Source organism: Melanerpes formicivorus, unplaced genomic scaffold (genome assembly GCF_026170545.1).
Source record: "Melanerpes formicivorus ecotype bairdi unplaced genomic scaffold, bMelFor1.0.p_v2 SCAF_45, whole genome shotgun sequence".
In the NCBI taxonomy this organism is placed as follows: domain Eukaryota; kingdom Metazoa; phylum Chordata; class Aves; order Piciformes; family Picidae; genus Melanerpes; species Melanerpes formicivorus.
This window is the reverse complement of record NW_027142397.1, coordinates 1,851,187-1,866,056: the sequence shown is the minus strand read 5'-3', so window position 1 is coordinate 1,866,056 and position 14,870 is coordinate 1,851,187. Positions and strand designations below refer to the sequence as shown.

General features: G+C 55.3%; 1 protein-coding gene across 2 annotated transcripts; it reads left to right on the top strand.

The window, feature by feature from the left end:
* Positions 1-401: 401 nt before the first annotated feature.
* ELOA (elongin A) lies at positions 402-14,671 on the top strand. Of its 2 annotated transcripts, none has more exons than XM_068159153.1 (11): positions 402-555; positions 4,101-4,157; positions 4,707-4,825; positions 5,688-6,885; positions 8,176-8,290; positions 8,625-8,780; positions 8,938-9,035; positions 9,514-9,694; positions 10,642-10,753; positions 11,039-11,190; positions 11,734-14,671. In XM_068159153.1, exons 1-11 carry the CDS (start codon positions 484-486, stop codon positions 11,793-11,795), a joined length of 2,322 nt encoding a protein of 773 aa, XP_068015254.1. In that variant the 5' UTR covers positions 402-483; the 3' UTR covers positions 11,796-14,671. The 2 variants fall into 2 exon arrangements, with proteins under 2 accessions (XP_068015254.1, XP_068015255.1); XM_068159154.1 differs by lacking the exon at positions 402-555 and adding an exon at positions 4,492-4,618 and having other exon boundaries at positions 4,135-4,157.
* The last annotated feature ends 199 nt before the right edge of the window (positions 14,672-14,870 follow it).

The following is a 14,870-nucleotide window of genomic DNA, read 5'->3' as shown; positions in this document are numbered from 1 at the left end:
GAGCACCTGCTCTGAGGAGCCCCTGGCCTGGGCAGCTGCTGCTCTGTTCAGTTTGCCTTCAGCCACAAATTAGCCTAAAACCCACTTTCCACTCAACTCCCAGCAGCAGTGGTGGAGCTGTTGGCTGTCAGAAGACAATGGGAACAGATATGGAGCGACATTTGTCTCAGGAAAGCCTGTTCTGGCCAGGGAGGGTCCGGAGGCGTCTCCTCTGCTCCAGTGAGGGGCGGCAATGGCCATGGCACTCCCTCCAGCAGCGCCCTGCCAGCCCTCGAGATGGCTCTGCCAGCCTCCGCTGCCAGGCCCCAGCATGGCGGCCGCCGAACTCTGCCCCCGGCCGTCCCAGCCGCCACGGGCAGGGGCAGCAGCTGCGCGGCTTCCGCTTCCTGCCCGCAGCCAAGATGGCGGCGGCTGTGGGGAAAGGCTGTGTGGCCAGCGGGCGGTGAAGCCGTTTCCGCCGCCGCGGCCTCTCCAGCAGTAAAAATGGCGGAGTCGGTGCTGGAAGTTGTGGGCAAGCTGCAGTCGCGGCTGGCGGGCAGCTCGGAGCCCAAGAAGGTGACGGGGCCGGCGGCGCGGTCGGGGCTCCCTCTCCGCGGCAAGGGCTGTGCGGCAGGGCCGGGGGTCGGGAGGGCCCGGGCCGTCCCGCGGGGGGCACGGGGAGCGGGGCCGCGCCGGGGCCTGTCCTTCGCCTGGCATCCCCACCGGCGAAGTTTCCTGCCCGGTCGGGACCGCGGTCCGTGGGGCAAGGCAGGCGGCAGGCAGCGGCCCGGATGGTTGTCCCCGGTGGAACCCCCCTGTGCTGCTGCCAGCCGGGGCTGGGCTCGCAGGCCTCCGCCGCCCAGCGAGGGATCCGCCGCGGCGTGCCGGGGCCCTTGTGCGGGGTCCCGCCGCGGCACGCCGGGGGGGGGCGGCTTGCCAGGCGAGCGGGCAACGGGAGAAGCGGCCGGAAGAGCCTGGCTCTGGTGACGTGTTCATGGTGGAAGAGCTGCGGTGCCCGGCGAGAGGCGGCACGGGGAGGCACAGCCCCGCTGCGGGAGCGGGAGGGCCGGCACCTCGGCAAGGCTCCCACGGTGGCTGGGGAGATGGGGTGAGGGCCTGGGGAAGCTGCTTGGTGCCTCTTGCCCGTCTCCAGGAGGAAGGTGTCCGCTGCCAAAATCTGCTGCCCGCAGCAGCTGCTGCAATGTGTGGGTGCTGCCCCGAGCTGCACTGCTGCCCGGAGCAGTGGTGACAGTCGGCTGTGTCCCTGCCTGGCAGCAGCTCTCCTGCTGGACACCAGGGCTCAGAGCTGCTGTTTCCAGCTGTAATTTGGCGCAGGGGTTGAGCCCAGGTGTGGGCCCAGCATGTGCTGGTCTCCCCTTCTCTAGGCTGTCATATTTAGAGGGGAAGCTTCTGTTGTGAGTGTTTATGGGGGTTTGCTTCACCTTTCCCTTATTTCAGAAGTGTGGGCACAGAAGTGCTCAAGTGCTGACCCCTTTGAAATGGAGCTCCCTGCACCCAGCTCCAGCCCAGCTGGGGGAGATGTGATGCAAGGATCAGGTTCCTTTTTCACACCCTCTCAGCCAAGACCAGAGCAGGGTTTGACTGGTGGAGCCCCAAATGGAGCTGAGGGACTGCTGAGGAATCCATTCCAGAGCTTCTTAGCCTCTGTGGTGTTGGCAGCACTCACAGGACTTCCATATTGGCTCAGCACATTGTGCACAGAGAATGAGTGCCCCTGTTCCCTGAGCCTCCTGCCAGCTTTGGGGCAGTACCTGCTTGCCTGTGTTCCTGGGGCACTGGAGGCCCTGGGGCACTATTTGCACAGCCTCTCTCTCTCTGCAGTCACCTCCTGGCGTTGTCATTTCCTTTTCTGTCGATCCTCTGCAGCTTTGCAAGGAGAGGGAGAAGTGGTTGGCATCCACAAGCTCTAACCAGGGGGATAGAGGCTTCAGACCTTTTCACTTCCCCAGCACAAGGCCCAGTGACCTCCACTCCTCCTATTGTTGATACATTTTTAGCTGTGTCCTTGGAGGAGTTGTTTTCTAGGCTTGAATTTAGGTGCCACAGTTTTGCCTTGATAGATTGTATCTGCTGCGCTCCTTCCAGTGGCAGAAAACAGCCCCGTGGCTCCCCTGCAGTAATTGTCTCCCCTGCGGTTCTGGAGCAGCTACAGCTTTACCCTGTCAGCAGGGCAAATCCAGGGCACCTGGTGGTGCTACCCACCCCTTGCAGCACCCAGCTGGGGCTTGGAATTCTCCAGAGGAGGAGACTCAGATCTGGGTTGTTTCAGGAGCGAGCTGCCAGGTGTGAGCCTGCTTGGCTGGTTTCAGCTGCAGGCAGTGGAGTGTGCTCCATCAGTGTGCTCCATCAGCTCCTCTCCATAGGAAACACAAATGGGCTCAAGTCCTGAGGCTGTGCATCTCATGCACTTGGACCTGTGGTCTGCAGAAGCTGCAGGCAAAGTGAGGTCTTGCTGTGCTGTATGAACACAGCCCCTGATGTATCCCTGCTTGGGCACTGCCAGGCTGTGTGGCACTGGGACAGCAGCAGTCAGCAGTGTCAGGAAGTTTTGAGTCTTACATTACTTGGATCATAGCAAGGAAGTCCTAAATAGAATGGGGATGGGGCAGTGGCAGTGCTGTGCTTCTGCTTGAGCCTTGTCTGGGTGTTGAGGAGCAGAATTTTCTCCCTGACAGTTAGAGCACTCTCCAAATAGGTTAAAAGAACTCGGAAGGGAACCTCTAAACCTCTCTGATCCTTGCAGGATGCAAGTGGGGATGATTGCAGTAGCTTAGGCCAGCTGTGCTAATTTGAGCATGAGCACAGTGCTTTAAAGAGATCTTCTGGATCAGGGACAGCCCTTTGTATGGCATATAGCACAGCCCTGCTGAGCCAAGCCTGGGCAGTATAGGAGCTATAATAAAGGGAACGCTGACGAGGCTGCAGCGTGGCTATAGCTGAGCTGTGGGAAATGATCTGAGGGGCAGCACTGCTGGCAGTGCTGCAAGGCAGAAGTTGGTGGACATCTCAGTGAGGCTGAGGGAAGACCTCACTGCCCTCTACCACTACCTACAAGGAGGTCCTGGCGAGGTGGGGGCTGCTCTCTTCTCCCTAGTATCAAGTGATAGGATGAGAGAAAATGACCTCAAGTTGCACCTGAGGAGGTTTAGGTTGGATATGAGGAACAATTTCTATGCTGCAAGAGTGGTCAGGCATGGAGGAGGCTGCCCAGGGAGGTGGGGGAGCCTCCATCTCTGGAGGCATTGAAAACCCATGTGTGGATGTGGCACTGCAGGGCTTGGTTTCATGGCCATCAGTGCTATGAGGTCAGTGGTTGGACTGGATGACCCTGGAGATCTTTTCCAGCCTAAACAGCTCTATGAGTCCATGGTAAATGATGTCCCAAGTCACCTGGGTGGCAAAGGTCCAAGTAAGTCCCCTTCACCTGCAGCCTGTCCCTGGGATGCAGGTTGGAGAGGGCTCCCTCCCTGGCCCTTGGAGCAGCTGTGGTGCTGGCAGCAAAACATCTTTCACTGTTTGGGGAAGGGGAGGGAGAGGAGTGGGGTGAGAGGCAGTGGCTGTGGATCAGTCACCTTCACAGAGCTGAGAGGAGAGGGACTGTTAGGAGCACTGAGAGAGGGGAAGGTCTGCAGAGGGGAGCTGGCTTCCCCCTGAGATCTTTCAGAGCATCTAGAAACCTTTCTTCCCTCAGTGTCTAGCTTTCAGAACTCCAGGAAGGACTCTTGCATGACTTTTCCCCCCTCCCCTCACCAAGACATGTGTTTCTCAGCACCACCTTCAGGAGTCACAAGCTTCCAAGTCTGTTCCTCCTCTTGCTGTGCAGCAGAGCTCTGTGTCTGCTGCTGTCCTGTAAGCCAAAGTTGAGAGGGAAGGGAGCATTCAAATCTGACTCTTCAGATTCTCAGGTGGGCCCTTGGAGGCAAAGAGGGCAAATTCTTTACAGCTGCCCCTGGTGTTCAGCTTCTTTGGAGCAGACAGCAGCTGTCTGCCACCTGGATCCCTCCAGCAAGCTCTCGTGGGGTGTGGAATCTTCTTCCTTTCTAAGCACAGTGTGTGGTTCTGTGTGACAAGGCTGAACACTTCCCTTCTTGTCTCTGCAGCTGCTGAAGAGTCTGAAGAGGCTGGCAGAGCTGCCCATCACAGTTGACATCCTTGTGGTAAGAGCTGTGAAACCTCTCAGGCTTTCATCCTAGCTGTCAAGTCCCAGGGTAACTGTGTGCCTGCTTTCCCTGCAGCAGGTTGTGTTACTTGGGCCACCTGCTCCAGCTTGGTGTCACAGGCCTGAGTGGATTCTAGAGGTGCCAGGCATGGGGAAGGAGCTTGTCAAGCAGGTGTGAGGCCAGGGAGGGCAGTTTGTCACCTCTGCTTCTTCCAAAGGCTTAGCACTTGACTGGGGCATTCAGGTGGAGCAGCTCCTAATGATAACTGAATCTGCGTGGAAGTGCTGATCCTCAAAATGATAATGCCTTCCACCTTCAAACTTCCCAACAGGCATGGTAAATAGTAACCTGGCTAATTAATACAACTACTGAGGTGTCTGAGGCAGAGCTCAGGCGGCTTTGACATGGAGAACTGCGACATCTGTGCCGTTAGGTGGTGGAGTCTTATTGCTCAAGAGGTAGCAGGTCGACCTTACTCCTTTTAGCAGAGGTGAGGCTGCTGACTGGTTTGCTGAGGTGGGTTCATGTCTTGGCTCTCTCCTGAAGGAAACAGGTGTTGGGAAGACTGTGAACAGCTTAAGGAAACATGAGCTTGTAGGAGACTTCGCCAAGAACCTCGTAGCCAGGTGGAAGAAGCTGGTGCCGGTGTCCCAGGAGGCAGACAGGTGAGTGAGCCTGCTCAGTTATCTCCATGGGTGAGCTTTGGTCTGGTTTTTGCAGTGGAGATCATCACTCCTCTGATCAAAGGAACAGAAGTGAAGGCTCTGGCAAAACCTGTGGCACAGCTCTGCGTGGGGCTTTGCCTTCTCGTGGCTTGAGCCTCCTGCCCCTGCCAGCCGCAGGGCGTCGGAGTGCTGGGGGCTGCAGCCTGGGGGGAGGCAGAGGCTGCCTCTCAGCAACTTGCAGTTTGATGAAGAGATTGAGAGGAGATGTCCCCAGAGTGCCCTTAATGAAGCAAGAGATGCAATCTGCTTGCTTCCCGTTTTAGGATGCTAAAGCAGAGGAAGTTCTAGGCCCGAGTGAAGGAAGTGGCTGGCTTTGAAAGCAAGCTTTTGTGTGCAGCAACGCTGCAGACATGAAAGGCTGCTGCTGACAGGCAGCTTGTGGTCACAGCTGTGTGGAGCCCAGCAAAGATCACATCAGTTAGGTTATTCATCAGCATTTCAGTGGCTGTGGGGTCCCTGCATGGTGAACAGTGTTCCCATAGGTACCACACAGTCAGGAGCCTGTAGGCATGGAGAGATGTCTCTGTACACCTCTGTCTCAGCTTCCCAGTGAACTGTGGCACCTCCAGTCCTACCAAAAGTCCTTCAAAAGCCCTTCAGTCCTGCCCTGGAAATGCAGTTTCCAAATCCCTGAACGCTGCTCTGCTTGAGAGAGCTGATGGCACTTCTGCCACCAAACTACCAAAGGCAGCCTCAGTCCTCTGCCAGAGGGCTCCCCAGCCACATAGCTCGTGGAGAGTGACTCTCTTCATGCTTGGTGGAAAGTTTCAATCTTACTTATTCTGGTTTCTTACCCCTTCAGGAATAACCTGGACTCTGAAGACCGTGACTATGAGAGGAGCAGCTCGAGCAAGAGGCCTCAGGAGCCCTCCCTCAGAGAGGATGAGGAACCCGACGAGGAGTATTCAGAACCCTTCCAGCCCTCTTGCAGCCAGTCCTATAGCCCAGATCATAGGGAAAAGAAGTCCAAAAGGTATCCTAAGCCTGAGAGAGCCCATGAGACTTATAGCTACAGCAGCCACGAGGGGAAGGCTTGGGGCAGGTCTTCCCCGGTGCTCTCTTCAGATCAGGAGTACTCGGACTATGGACAAGCTGTGTCGCCTGAGCCAAGCGAGAGCCCTCAGGATATGTACACAGACCCTTATGCCTCGGAGGAGCAGGAAGAGCCCACAGTGTTCCAGCAGAAAGGCAGCAAAGGCCACAGCTTTCAGGAGAAGCTGGGGGGAGGCCGGGAGAGGAACCCTGGCGAGCTGTGCGAGAAAGGGAGCGCGAGCCGCGGCAAGGAGCACAAATCGCACAAGAAGCAGCGACTGGACGGCAGGGGGGAGGACAGGACCTCTGCCTTCAGCCCTGAGAGGTTGCACAAGCCCTCTTTTAAAGAGCAGCTCCGAGAAGCCCCCGTGGCAGGGGGCAGCAAGGAGAAGCAGAGGCTGTCAGATGGCACAAGGAAGGAGAAGAACCGAGAAAGCAGCAGCTCCAAAAAGGAGAAGCTGCACTCGGAGGAGCCTCTGGAGAACCACCTTAAGAAACCAAAACACCGGGACTCTGAGAAGAGCAAGTTGGAAAAGCCCAAGCTGGGCCTGGAAGGCTCCAACACAGAGAGGGAGAAAAGGAAAGCTGAGGGTGACTCATCAAACAGGAGCAAAGAAAAGGGGAATCCTGCAAGCTTAAAATCTTCGGAGGGGAAGCGCAAAGCCTCCGAGGCGGACAAAAAGGCAGCCCTGGGCTCGAGTCTGGGGGAGGGGGAAGCGGAGGATGAGTTTGAACAACCTACAATGTCCTTTGAGTCATACCTCAGCTATGACCAGCCCCAGAAAAAGAAAAAGAAAGTGGTCAAAGCCTCTGTGTCAGCTGGGGAGAAAGACAGAGGGCACAGCAAACAGAATGGATCCAAAGCCAGCAGCAACAGCTCCAGCTCCAGTCGGAAGAGCCCCAGCCACAAGCGAACCAGTGAGAAAAAGGCAGAGAAGAAGCAACCAGAGCCTCCTAAACCAAAGAGGGTAAGCTCTGGGAGGATCTGAAAGTGCACAGAGAAGGTGGGATCAGCTGCTCTTGGCCCTCTGCTGTCTGGGGCTGATTAGCTTTCCCTTTGGGAATTGCTCTGTGCTTGTGGTGTCTCAGTCCTGGCTCCTGCTGGGAGACTCCACCTGTGCCTACCACCCCACAGCCAGGGCTTTGTGCTGGGGGAGTGGAGCTCAGCTGGAAAAGAGGGAGGGGGTGGGGGGAAGAAATGCAACAGGCAAAACACAGCTGAGACACTGGAACAGATTGCCCAGGGAGGTTGTGGATGCCCCCACTCTGGAGGTGTTCAAGGTCAGATTAGATGAGGCCTTGAGCAAGGAGGTGTCCTTGCCCATGGCAGGGGGATGGAACTGGATGAACTGTAAGGTTCCTTCCAACCCATTCTGTGAAAAGCTTGTGTGTTAGAAAATGGGGAGAGTCAAAGCCAACAGCTTCAGCTAAAGGCTGAAGTGCAAGTGTACTGGACAGGAGCTATTTGCTTAATGTGCAGAGCACCTTTAGCTGTGAGTCAGCACAGGACCCACTCTGACGTGCAAGGAGTGCATCTCCAGCTTCTTGCCAGCTTCCCTTGTCTCTCCTCTCAAGCCTTTCTGCTTCTCCAAAAGTGACCTTGGGAGATCTCACTACTGCAGTATCACTAAATCTGTTTGGTCTCAGAAGTGGGGGAGAAATGGGAGGAGTGGTGTTAGGAGTGCAGCTGATTCTGAAGGATCAGAAGAAGACAAACCCTTCTTTTGTCAAGGCCTGAAAACTGAGCAGTGTGCCTGCCCCCTGCTCATGGCCATGTGAGTGCCAGGCTTTGCTGTAGAAACAGGCACTCTTGGGGGGAAAAAACCTTCACTGCTTCACCTGTTTGCTCAGTTTTGAATCACTTTTGCTCTTCCCAAAGTGGGTTTAGAAAATCCTCACAGCGTTTCAGCACCCTGCTTTGCCATTCCCTCTGACAGTTGCTCCACATCCAGGTTTTGTGTTTCCCCCAGAGTTTGTGAGGTTGCCCTCTCCTCCAGCACTGTGGAGGGGTTTTTTTTTGCAGCAGCTGAAGTGGTTCAGGTCCTGGTTTTGGCTTCTTTGTATGGACAACCTAGACAGAGCCACAGTGAAGTGGCAGAAGCGCAGCCTCCCCCTGAGGCTCTTTCCTGGTGCAAGCTGATCACATCCAGTGCCTCACTCAGAATATCCACCAAAACGCAGCTCAGTGCTGTTTGTGCACTGCCAGGGTGAAACCTTCTCCTGTGCTCTTGGCTTACTTGCTTGTGCTCTCCTTCCAGATAATTCTAGATGTGGTACCAACGTTGCCAGACATCCCCCTGCCACCCATCCAGGCCAACTACCGCCCTCTCCCCTCCATCGAGTCCATTAGCTGCTCCCAGACGAAAAGGAAAGGTACAGTGGGCAGGAAAAGGGGCTTGAAATGGGCTGCAGCCACTGTTTGTGGGAGGGAGTGGATGCTGACTGGGTTCAGGTCTTTGTCCTGGGGTCTGATGTCCTGCCTCTGATGTCTGGAGCCTGGGTTTCAGCTTTTACACCACATGCTGGGGCAGAAATGAAGGAGGATCCTTTGATAACCCTTCTTGAAGCTTGGGCTTTGGATTTGCCCTCCCTGAACTAGGCTGCAGGTGTTTCAGAGAAGACTTGGCCCTTGTGAGTGACTGCTGTGCCATCTGTCAGGGTGGGTTCTTCTCTGTTCCCCTCTCACTCCAAGTCCTTCTCTGGGCAGCGGTGTCCTCGCCGGTGGAGGAGAGCGAAGCAGGCTTCACAGGCCGCCGCCTCAACTCCAAGATGCAGGTGTACTCGGGCTCCAAAACTGCCTACCTCCCCAAGATGATGTCTCTGTACCAGCAGTGCATCAGAGTCCTCAGTAACAACATTGACTGTAAGTGCAGCTCCTTTCTCCTGCCCCTCGCCTTGCGCTGCAGTTGTGCCTGCTGCGTTTCAGGCTGGCCAGGCCTTTCCTCGGTGAGGGAGGAGCAGGCTGAACCCTCTGAGGGAGGAGAAGGATAAATCCTCGGTGCATTTTGCCTCTCTTCCAGCAATCTATGAAGTGGGTGGTGTCCCTTTCTCTGTGCTGGAGCCAGTGCTGGAGAGATGCACCCCAGAACAGCTGTACCGCATCGAGGAATGTAACCACGTGAGTGCCGGGGCCTGGGGGAAGGGATGGGGAGGTGTGGAGGTGGTGTCTGTCCCTAGCTGCAGCAGCAGAAGAGTAGAGAACCATGCTTTGCACAACAAGAGCTGGCTTCTGTGACCCTGTGGGGTTGGACTCGATGATCTCCAGAGGTCCCTTCCAATCCTGTGATCCTGCTAGCCCTGAGTGCCAGCTGCCCATCTCTTCATAGAATCACAGGATGGTAGGGGTTGGAAAGGACCTCCAGAGCCTGGCCCCATCCAGGAGGCTTTGGAAAGCCTCCAGAGCTGTGTTGCTGTGCAGCCTGCCCTAGCCCAGGGAGGTTGATGATCTCCAGAGCTCCTGTCCCAAGCCTGGCTGTTGCCTGCCTCCAGCCGGCGCTGAGCGAGAGGGGAGCGGAGGGAGCCGGGAGGCGATGCCGGGAGGCGATGCCGGGTGTGATGCCAGGTGTGATGCCAGCTTACAGCTGGGTTTGCTTCAGGTGCTGATCGAGGACACAGATCAGCTGTGGCACAACCACTGCCTGCGGGACTTCAAGAACGAGAAGCCGGAGGAGTTCGAGTCCTGGCGGGAGATGTACCTGCGGCTGCACGACGCGCGGGAGCAGCGCCTGCTGATGCTGGCGCGCAACATCGGCTCTGCCCACGCCAACAAGCCCAAAGGTCTGCCTCAACCCTGCCCCAGCGCCCACAAGGGGCAGGGAATGCTGCCCAGGGGCTGTCTCGATGCCTTCTGGAGTGGCTAACTCAGATCTAGCCTGGTTTAGAAGTTGCTTAGCTTCGGTTCTCTCTGCGGTGGCCTTCGCTTGGCAGGCTCTGGAGTCCGCCTGCAGCGGTGGTGTTGGTGCAGGCTGGACAGGGCAGGAAGATGATGTAGGCCTGTAGAGTCACCTCCTGTTCTAGAGTGGCTTCTCCATGCTTCTGGAGCCCCTATTACAGGAAGGATCTGGAGGTGCTGGAAGGTGTCCAGAGAAGGGCCACGAGGAGGAGCAGAGGGCTGGAGCTGCTCTGCTATGAGGACAGACTGAGGGAGTTGGGGTTGTTCAGACTGGAGAGGAGAAGGCTCCCAGGAGACCTTATTGTGGCCTTCCAGGATCTGCAGGGGGCTACAGGAAAGCTGGGGAGGGACTTTTTTGGGTGTCAGGGAGGGATAGGACTAGGGGGGGTGGAACAAAACTAGAAATGGGGAGATTCAGATTGGATGTCAGGAAGAAGTTCTTCCCCAGGAGAGTGGTGAGAGCCTGGCACAGGCTGCCCAGGGAGGTGGTGGAAGCCTCATCCCTGGAGGTTTTCAAGGCCAGGCTGGATGTGGCTGTGAGCAACCTGCTGTGGTGTGAGGTGTCCCTGGCTGGTCCTTGAGGTCCCTTCCAACCCTAACAATTCTATGGTTCTATGCTGGAGTTGAAGAATACTGGGGTGGGGGAAGAGAGTGAAGATGGCTGAGCTGATCAGTCTGATCTTCTCATGGCCCCAGAGATTCAGGCTTTAGGAGGAGGCTATCTCCTGAGCTTTGGGGTGTGTGGGCTGAGGAGAGGTGGTAAGAGGAGCACTGAGGAGCCTCCCTTCCAGGAAGCTGGACCTAAGCAGTGTTTCCTTCTGGCCTCCTCCAGGCAGAGTGGCCAAAATGGCATTTGTGAACTCTGCAGCCAAGCCCCCTCGGGACGTACGCAGGAGGCAAGAGAAGTTTGGAACTGGAGGACCTCTTCTGCCAGAGAAGACCAAGTGAGTGTTTCTCAGTAGCACCTCCTGTTCAGGGCCTCTTTACCTGTGGGCTCCTGCCAGCTTCCCCCTGAAGCTCTGTGTCCTGGCAGGACAGGACACTGTCCAGGAGGTCCCTTGGCAGTGAACGTTGTGCCTGCAATGGCCTCTTTCCTGCTGGGAAGGGTGGAGGTCCTGGTCACTGCTGCTTCCAAGTGGTATCAGCCATGCTGCTGTCCACAAACATGGCAAGAATTTCATCCAGCCATGGTGACTCCTTCCCTGAAACCTGTCCCATCTCTCTTGCAGAATAAAACCAGTCCTCTACACATCTAACAAAAGCCAGCCTCGTGTGAGTGAGGAGCAGTCCTGTGATGGGCCCAGCACCAGCAGTGCCCATTCTGTCCCATCTTCAGGTAGCACCTTCTCCTCCTATGACCCCAGGAAACCACCAGTGAAGAGTAAGTACAAACTTCAGAGCTCCTCCTTCACAAGCACACAAATGTGCTGCTTCTGCTGTAGGAGAAATCCAGGCTGAGCAGGAGGGTTGATGTTGGTGACCTCTCTCCCTGAGGAGAGGATGATCCAAGTCTGCTCAAGCTCCTTGCACAAGGAAAGGCCTGGGGAAAACATCCATCTGCTCAGTGCTGTCTGCATCAGCCTGTGCTGCTGGAGTGCAGGAGCCCTGCCTTTGCCCTCCTGCTGTGCCTGTCCAGTTGAAACTGCAGTGCAGCTGCCCTGGGAGGGAAGCTGGGAGGGTTTCAGCAGGGATCTGTGCTGTGGCAGAGCAGAAGGGGTGGCTTCTCCTCAGGCTGTGCCCTGAAGATAGGAGGGGCCCCAAAGGGCTGACTCTGCCTCTGCTTTGGCAGGGCTGCAGCTTGGAGCTGCTCTCTGCTCTCCTAGTCCCTGACTAGGGAGCTGCTGGGGCTGCTCTCTGCTCTCCTAGTCCCTGACTAGGGAGCTGCTGGGGCTTCATTTGTGGCTTCTCTCTGTGTGTGTTGCAGAAATTGCACCGATGATGGCAAAGACTATCAAAGCTTTCAAGAACCGCTTCTCTCGGAGGTAAGCTTGCAGTGCACACCTGGGACTGTCCTGCTTGCAGAGGAGTGGCACTGAAAGGGAAGGAGGTACCCAAACAGCCCTTCCCTTCTTGAACTCTTTGGAGGCTGCAGCTGCTGGGAGAAGCTTCGATCTGCACAAGATGACAGCACAGTATTTTATCTTTTTATTCTGGTCCCTCTCTCAGTGTCAAGGCCTCTCCCCTCCCCCCCCCCCTCAGCCTTCCCCTCTTTCCCCCCAGCCCTTAGCATCCTGGTAGTGGCTTTGTCAGCCATCAGAGGAAGGGTGCACAGCGCCTCCCGAGGCGAGCAGATGTGAAGCCCTGGGGGGTGCAGGGAGCAGAGGCACCCAGAGGCTCTTTTCCTATTTAACCTTTATAAATTATGGAACGGTTTTAACTCAGAGCTCTGCCCCTCTCCCCCACTGCTTTTAATTTATGTTGCTCCCAGGAACCTTCCCCCTCCCCAATCCAGTGCAAGGTTCAGCTTCTCTGTGTCTCCAGCTGGCAGGACATCCATCTGTCTGGAGGGTCCATTTGGTGTCACCTGAGCCTTTCTTTGTCAGCTGCTACCTGCTGGGCCCAAAGTCCTGCTTGGACTCGCTGAGCTAGGTAGGACTGGTGGCTCACCTGCTCCTTGATCCTTTGGCAAGCTCATCCAGTCCTGAGGCTTTGCTCTTGTGTCTGTTCATTAAACTTCAGCCCTCAGCCTTCTCTCTGCTGCTTAGTGTAGCTCTTGCACAGAGGCTTTTTGTCGTGCAGGGAGGCAAAGAGCCATTGGGGACTTTGTTTTCTCTGCTGCTGTTGTCTTCTGCTGGCTGCTGGGAAGAAAACTACGAAGGGTTTGGGGGAGAAATTTTCCTGTGCACCCAGCTGGTTTTTAATTGTGGGGGTTTTGTGGAGCCAGGGGGATTTTGTCTGCCTCTGGAATTGAAAACAGGTTTTTAAATCTCAATGAAGGCATCAGGTTTTGCCTCTTTTAGTGGAAGGAAGGAATACTTTTATCATGTTTTCTGTGTGGAATTGGGAAGGATTCTTTTCCAGTTTAGAAGCTGGTGCTTTAAATCCTCTCTCTTTTCCTGTGTGTTTTGCTCTGCTTTCCCTTTGGGAAAAGCAAGGATTTTAGTCTTTGTACCCAAAGCCACTCAGCTGGGGTTGGAAGTGGATGAAGTACAGCTTGTGGTTTGTTTTTAGTGCCTGCAGACTTCCTAGCAGGAGGCAAAAAAAGCTCATTTGTATTTGGTGTCTGGAGCTCTGGAAGGGAAAGCTGTGATGTGACCCAGCAGATGCAGGGGTTGGTGGAAGTGTGCAGATGTGCTGTGGAGCAGAGCTCCTCTGGGGAGGTGGTGAGTCAGGAGGTGTGATTGCTGAGACCACAGCAGGGAGCTGGACACGATGAGGCACTCCCTACGGAGTGTGAAGCCTTATTGTGGTGAACATTTCTGCTTGTGGGTTACATCTGCCTCAAAAGCAAAGGTACCCAGAGATGGTGCAAGCTGAGGATGGAGCTGGTTAGACCCAGGTCCTGTGGCAAGGAAGCTGGCCTCTGATAGGGCTGAGAGGTCTGACTGCACCAGAAAGGGGAGAGGTTCTCCTGTTCCAAGCCATATTTGCTGCCCTAGGATTTTGCTGTGCTGGTAGTGGATGCTGTTGGTGGTAGTCCTTGAGAAGTTCTGCTGCTGGCTTTCTGTGGCTGCCAAACCCCAAACTGGTGGAGTTGTCTGTGCTGAGCAGGGAAAACCTTGCTGTGAAGAGTTCTCCCTGGAGGACTCGAAATAAGTCTCTGTATTGCTTCTGGTTTCTGTTAGCATCTTTCTGTTTAGCCTCCCCCCCCCCTTTTTGTTTTTGGTCCTTTCTTTCTTTCAGACCACTCTGAACTCTCTGTCTCTCTTTTCTTTGGTCTCTTCTTATGTTGAAGGTCTTGGAAAAATGTTCTCAGACTCTCATGTGCTGTAAGTTTGTTACAGTCCCAGATGCTTTAATGTTACTGTGCAGCATTTCAGTGTGTGTTGTGCTGTAAAATACTGGCTCCTTGCTCTTGCATTTTTGCTGTATTTAATTTTGCTGTATTTTTCATTAGATAACAATACATTATCTTCTGCTGACCGTTGTGCTACCATTTATTTCTCCTCTGTACTTGGGGGAGGGACAGAGGGGAGGGAGGGGGGAGCCTAGCATTGTGTTCAGGTACCCAAAGGTGAGGCCTGAGAATCGTCTTGGGCATTGCTGAACTGCCACTGAGTGAATCCAACAGTGACATACTGAGGTGTGGGTGTTGCCCCCAGCACTGCCCTCGTGGGGCCATGTACCTTCCCTCTCAGAGCAGCCTCTTTGCTCTAGGCTTTGCCAGCTGTGTCTGTGTTTCATCTCTGTTAGAGTGCAGGAGCAGAGGTGTGCAGAAGGAGCAGATGGGACACTGGATTGATTTTGTGCTGTCCCACTCTACTGGGACCGATTCAAACTGCTCTCCCTCCTCTCCCCTTCCCCTCTGCTCAGCCACTAAAGCTGGGCAGCCCTCAGAGGGGAAGGCAGGAGGGTTGCTTCCACTAGACACAAACTAAGCAAAGTCTGAAGTCAAAGTGCTGGCTCCCTTCCCAGTCTCTCAGTGCCCAGGGCTTACACTGGTGCAATTGTTCTGTGCTACACTACACACGAAAGAACGGAGCGGAGCTGCCCCTTCCCCCTGTGCTGCCCTGCTGGGGGTGGGATGAGGAGTGGGGGCAGGAGGGGGAATGACTTTTGACTTGCATTTGTATTTTGGTCCCCGACTGTGTATATACAATTTTCTATGTTCCTTTTTTTTGTGGTAACTAAGAGGAATATTTTAATTAGATAAGTTATATGAAAAGAGGAAAATCATGTCTCAATAAAAGCCAAACACTGGACCCTGTCTGCTTGTGCTTTTCTGTCTCGGAGCAGCAAATACACCACTAGGAAAACTCGGTCTCTGCGGCTCCTCAGAGGGCTCCTGCTCAGGAACCCCAGGGGCAGGGACCGATCCCGTTCTGCTTCCCGGCTGGAAGAAGCTTCAGCTCTAAACCGCTGGAGCATTTCCCGGCGCTGCTGGGATCGATCCGAGGTCGG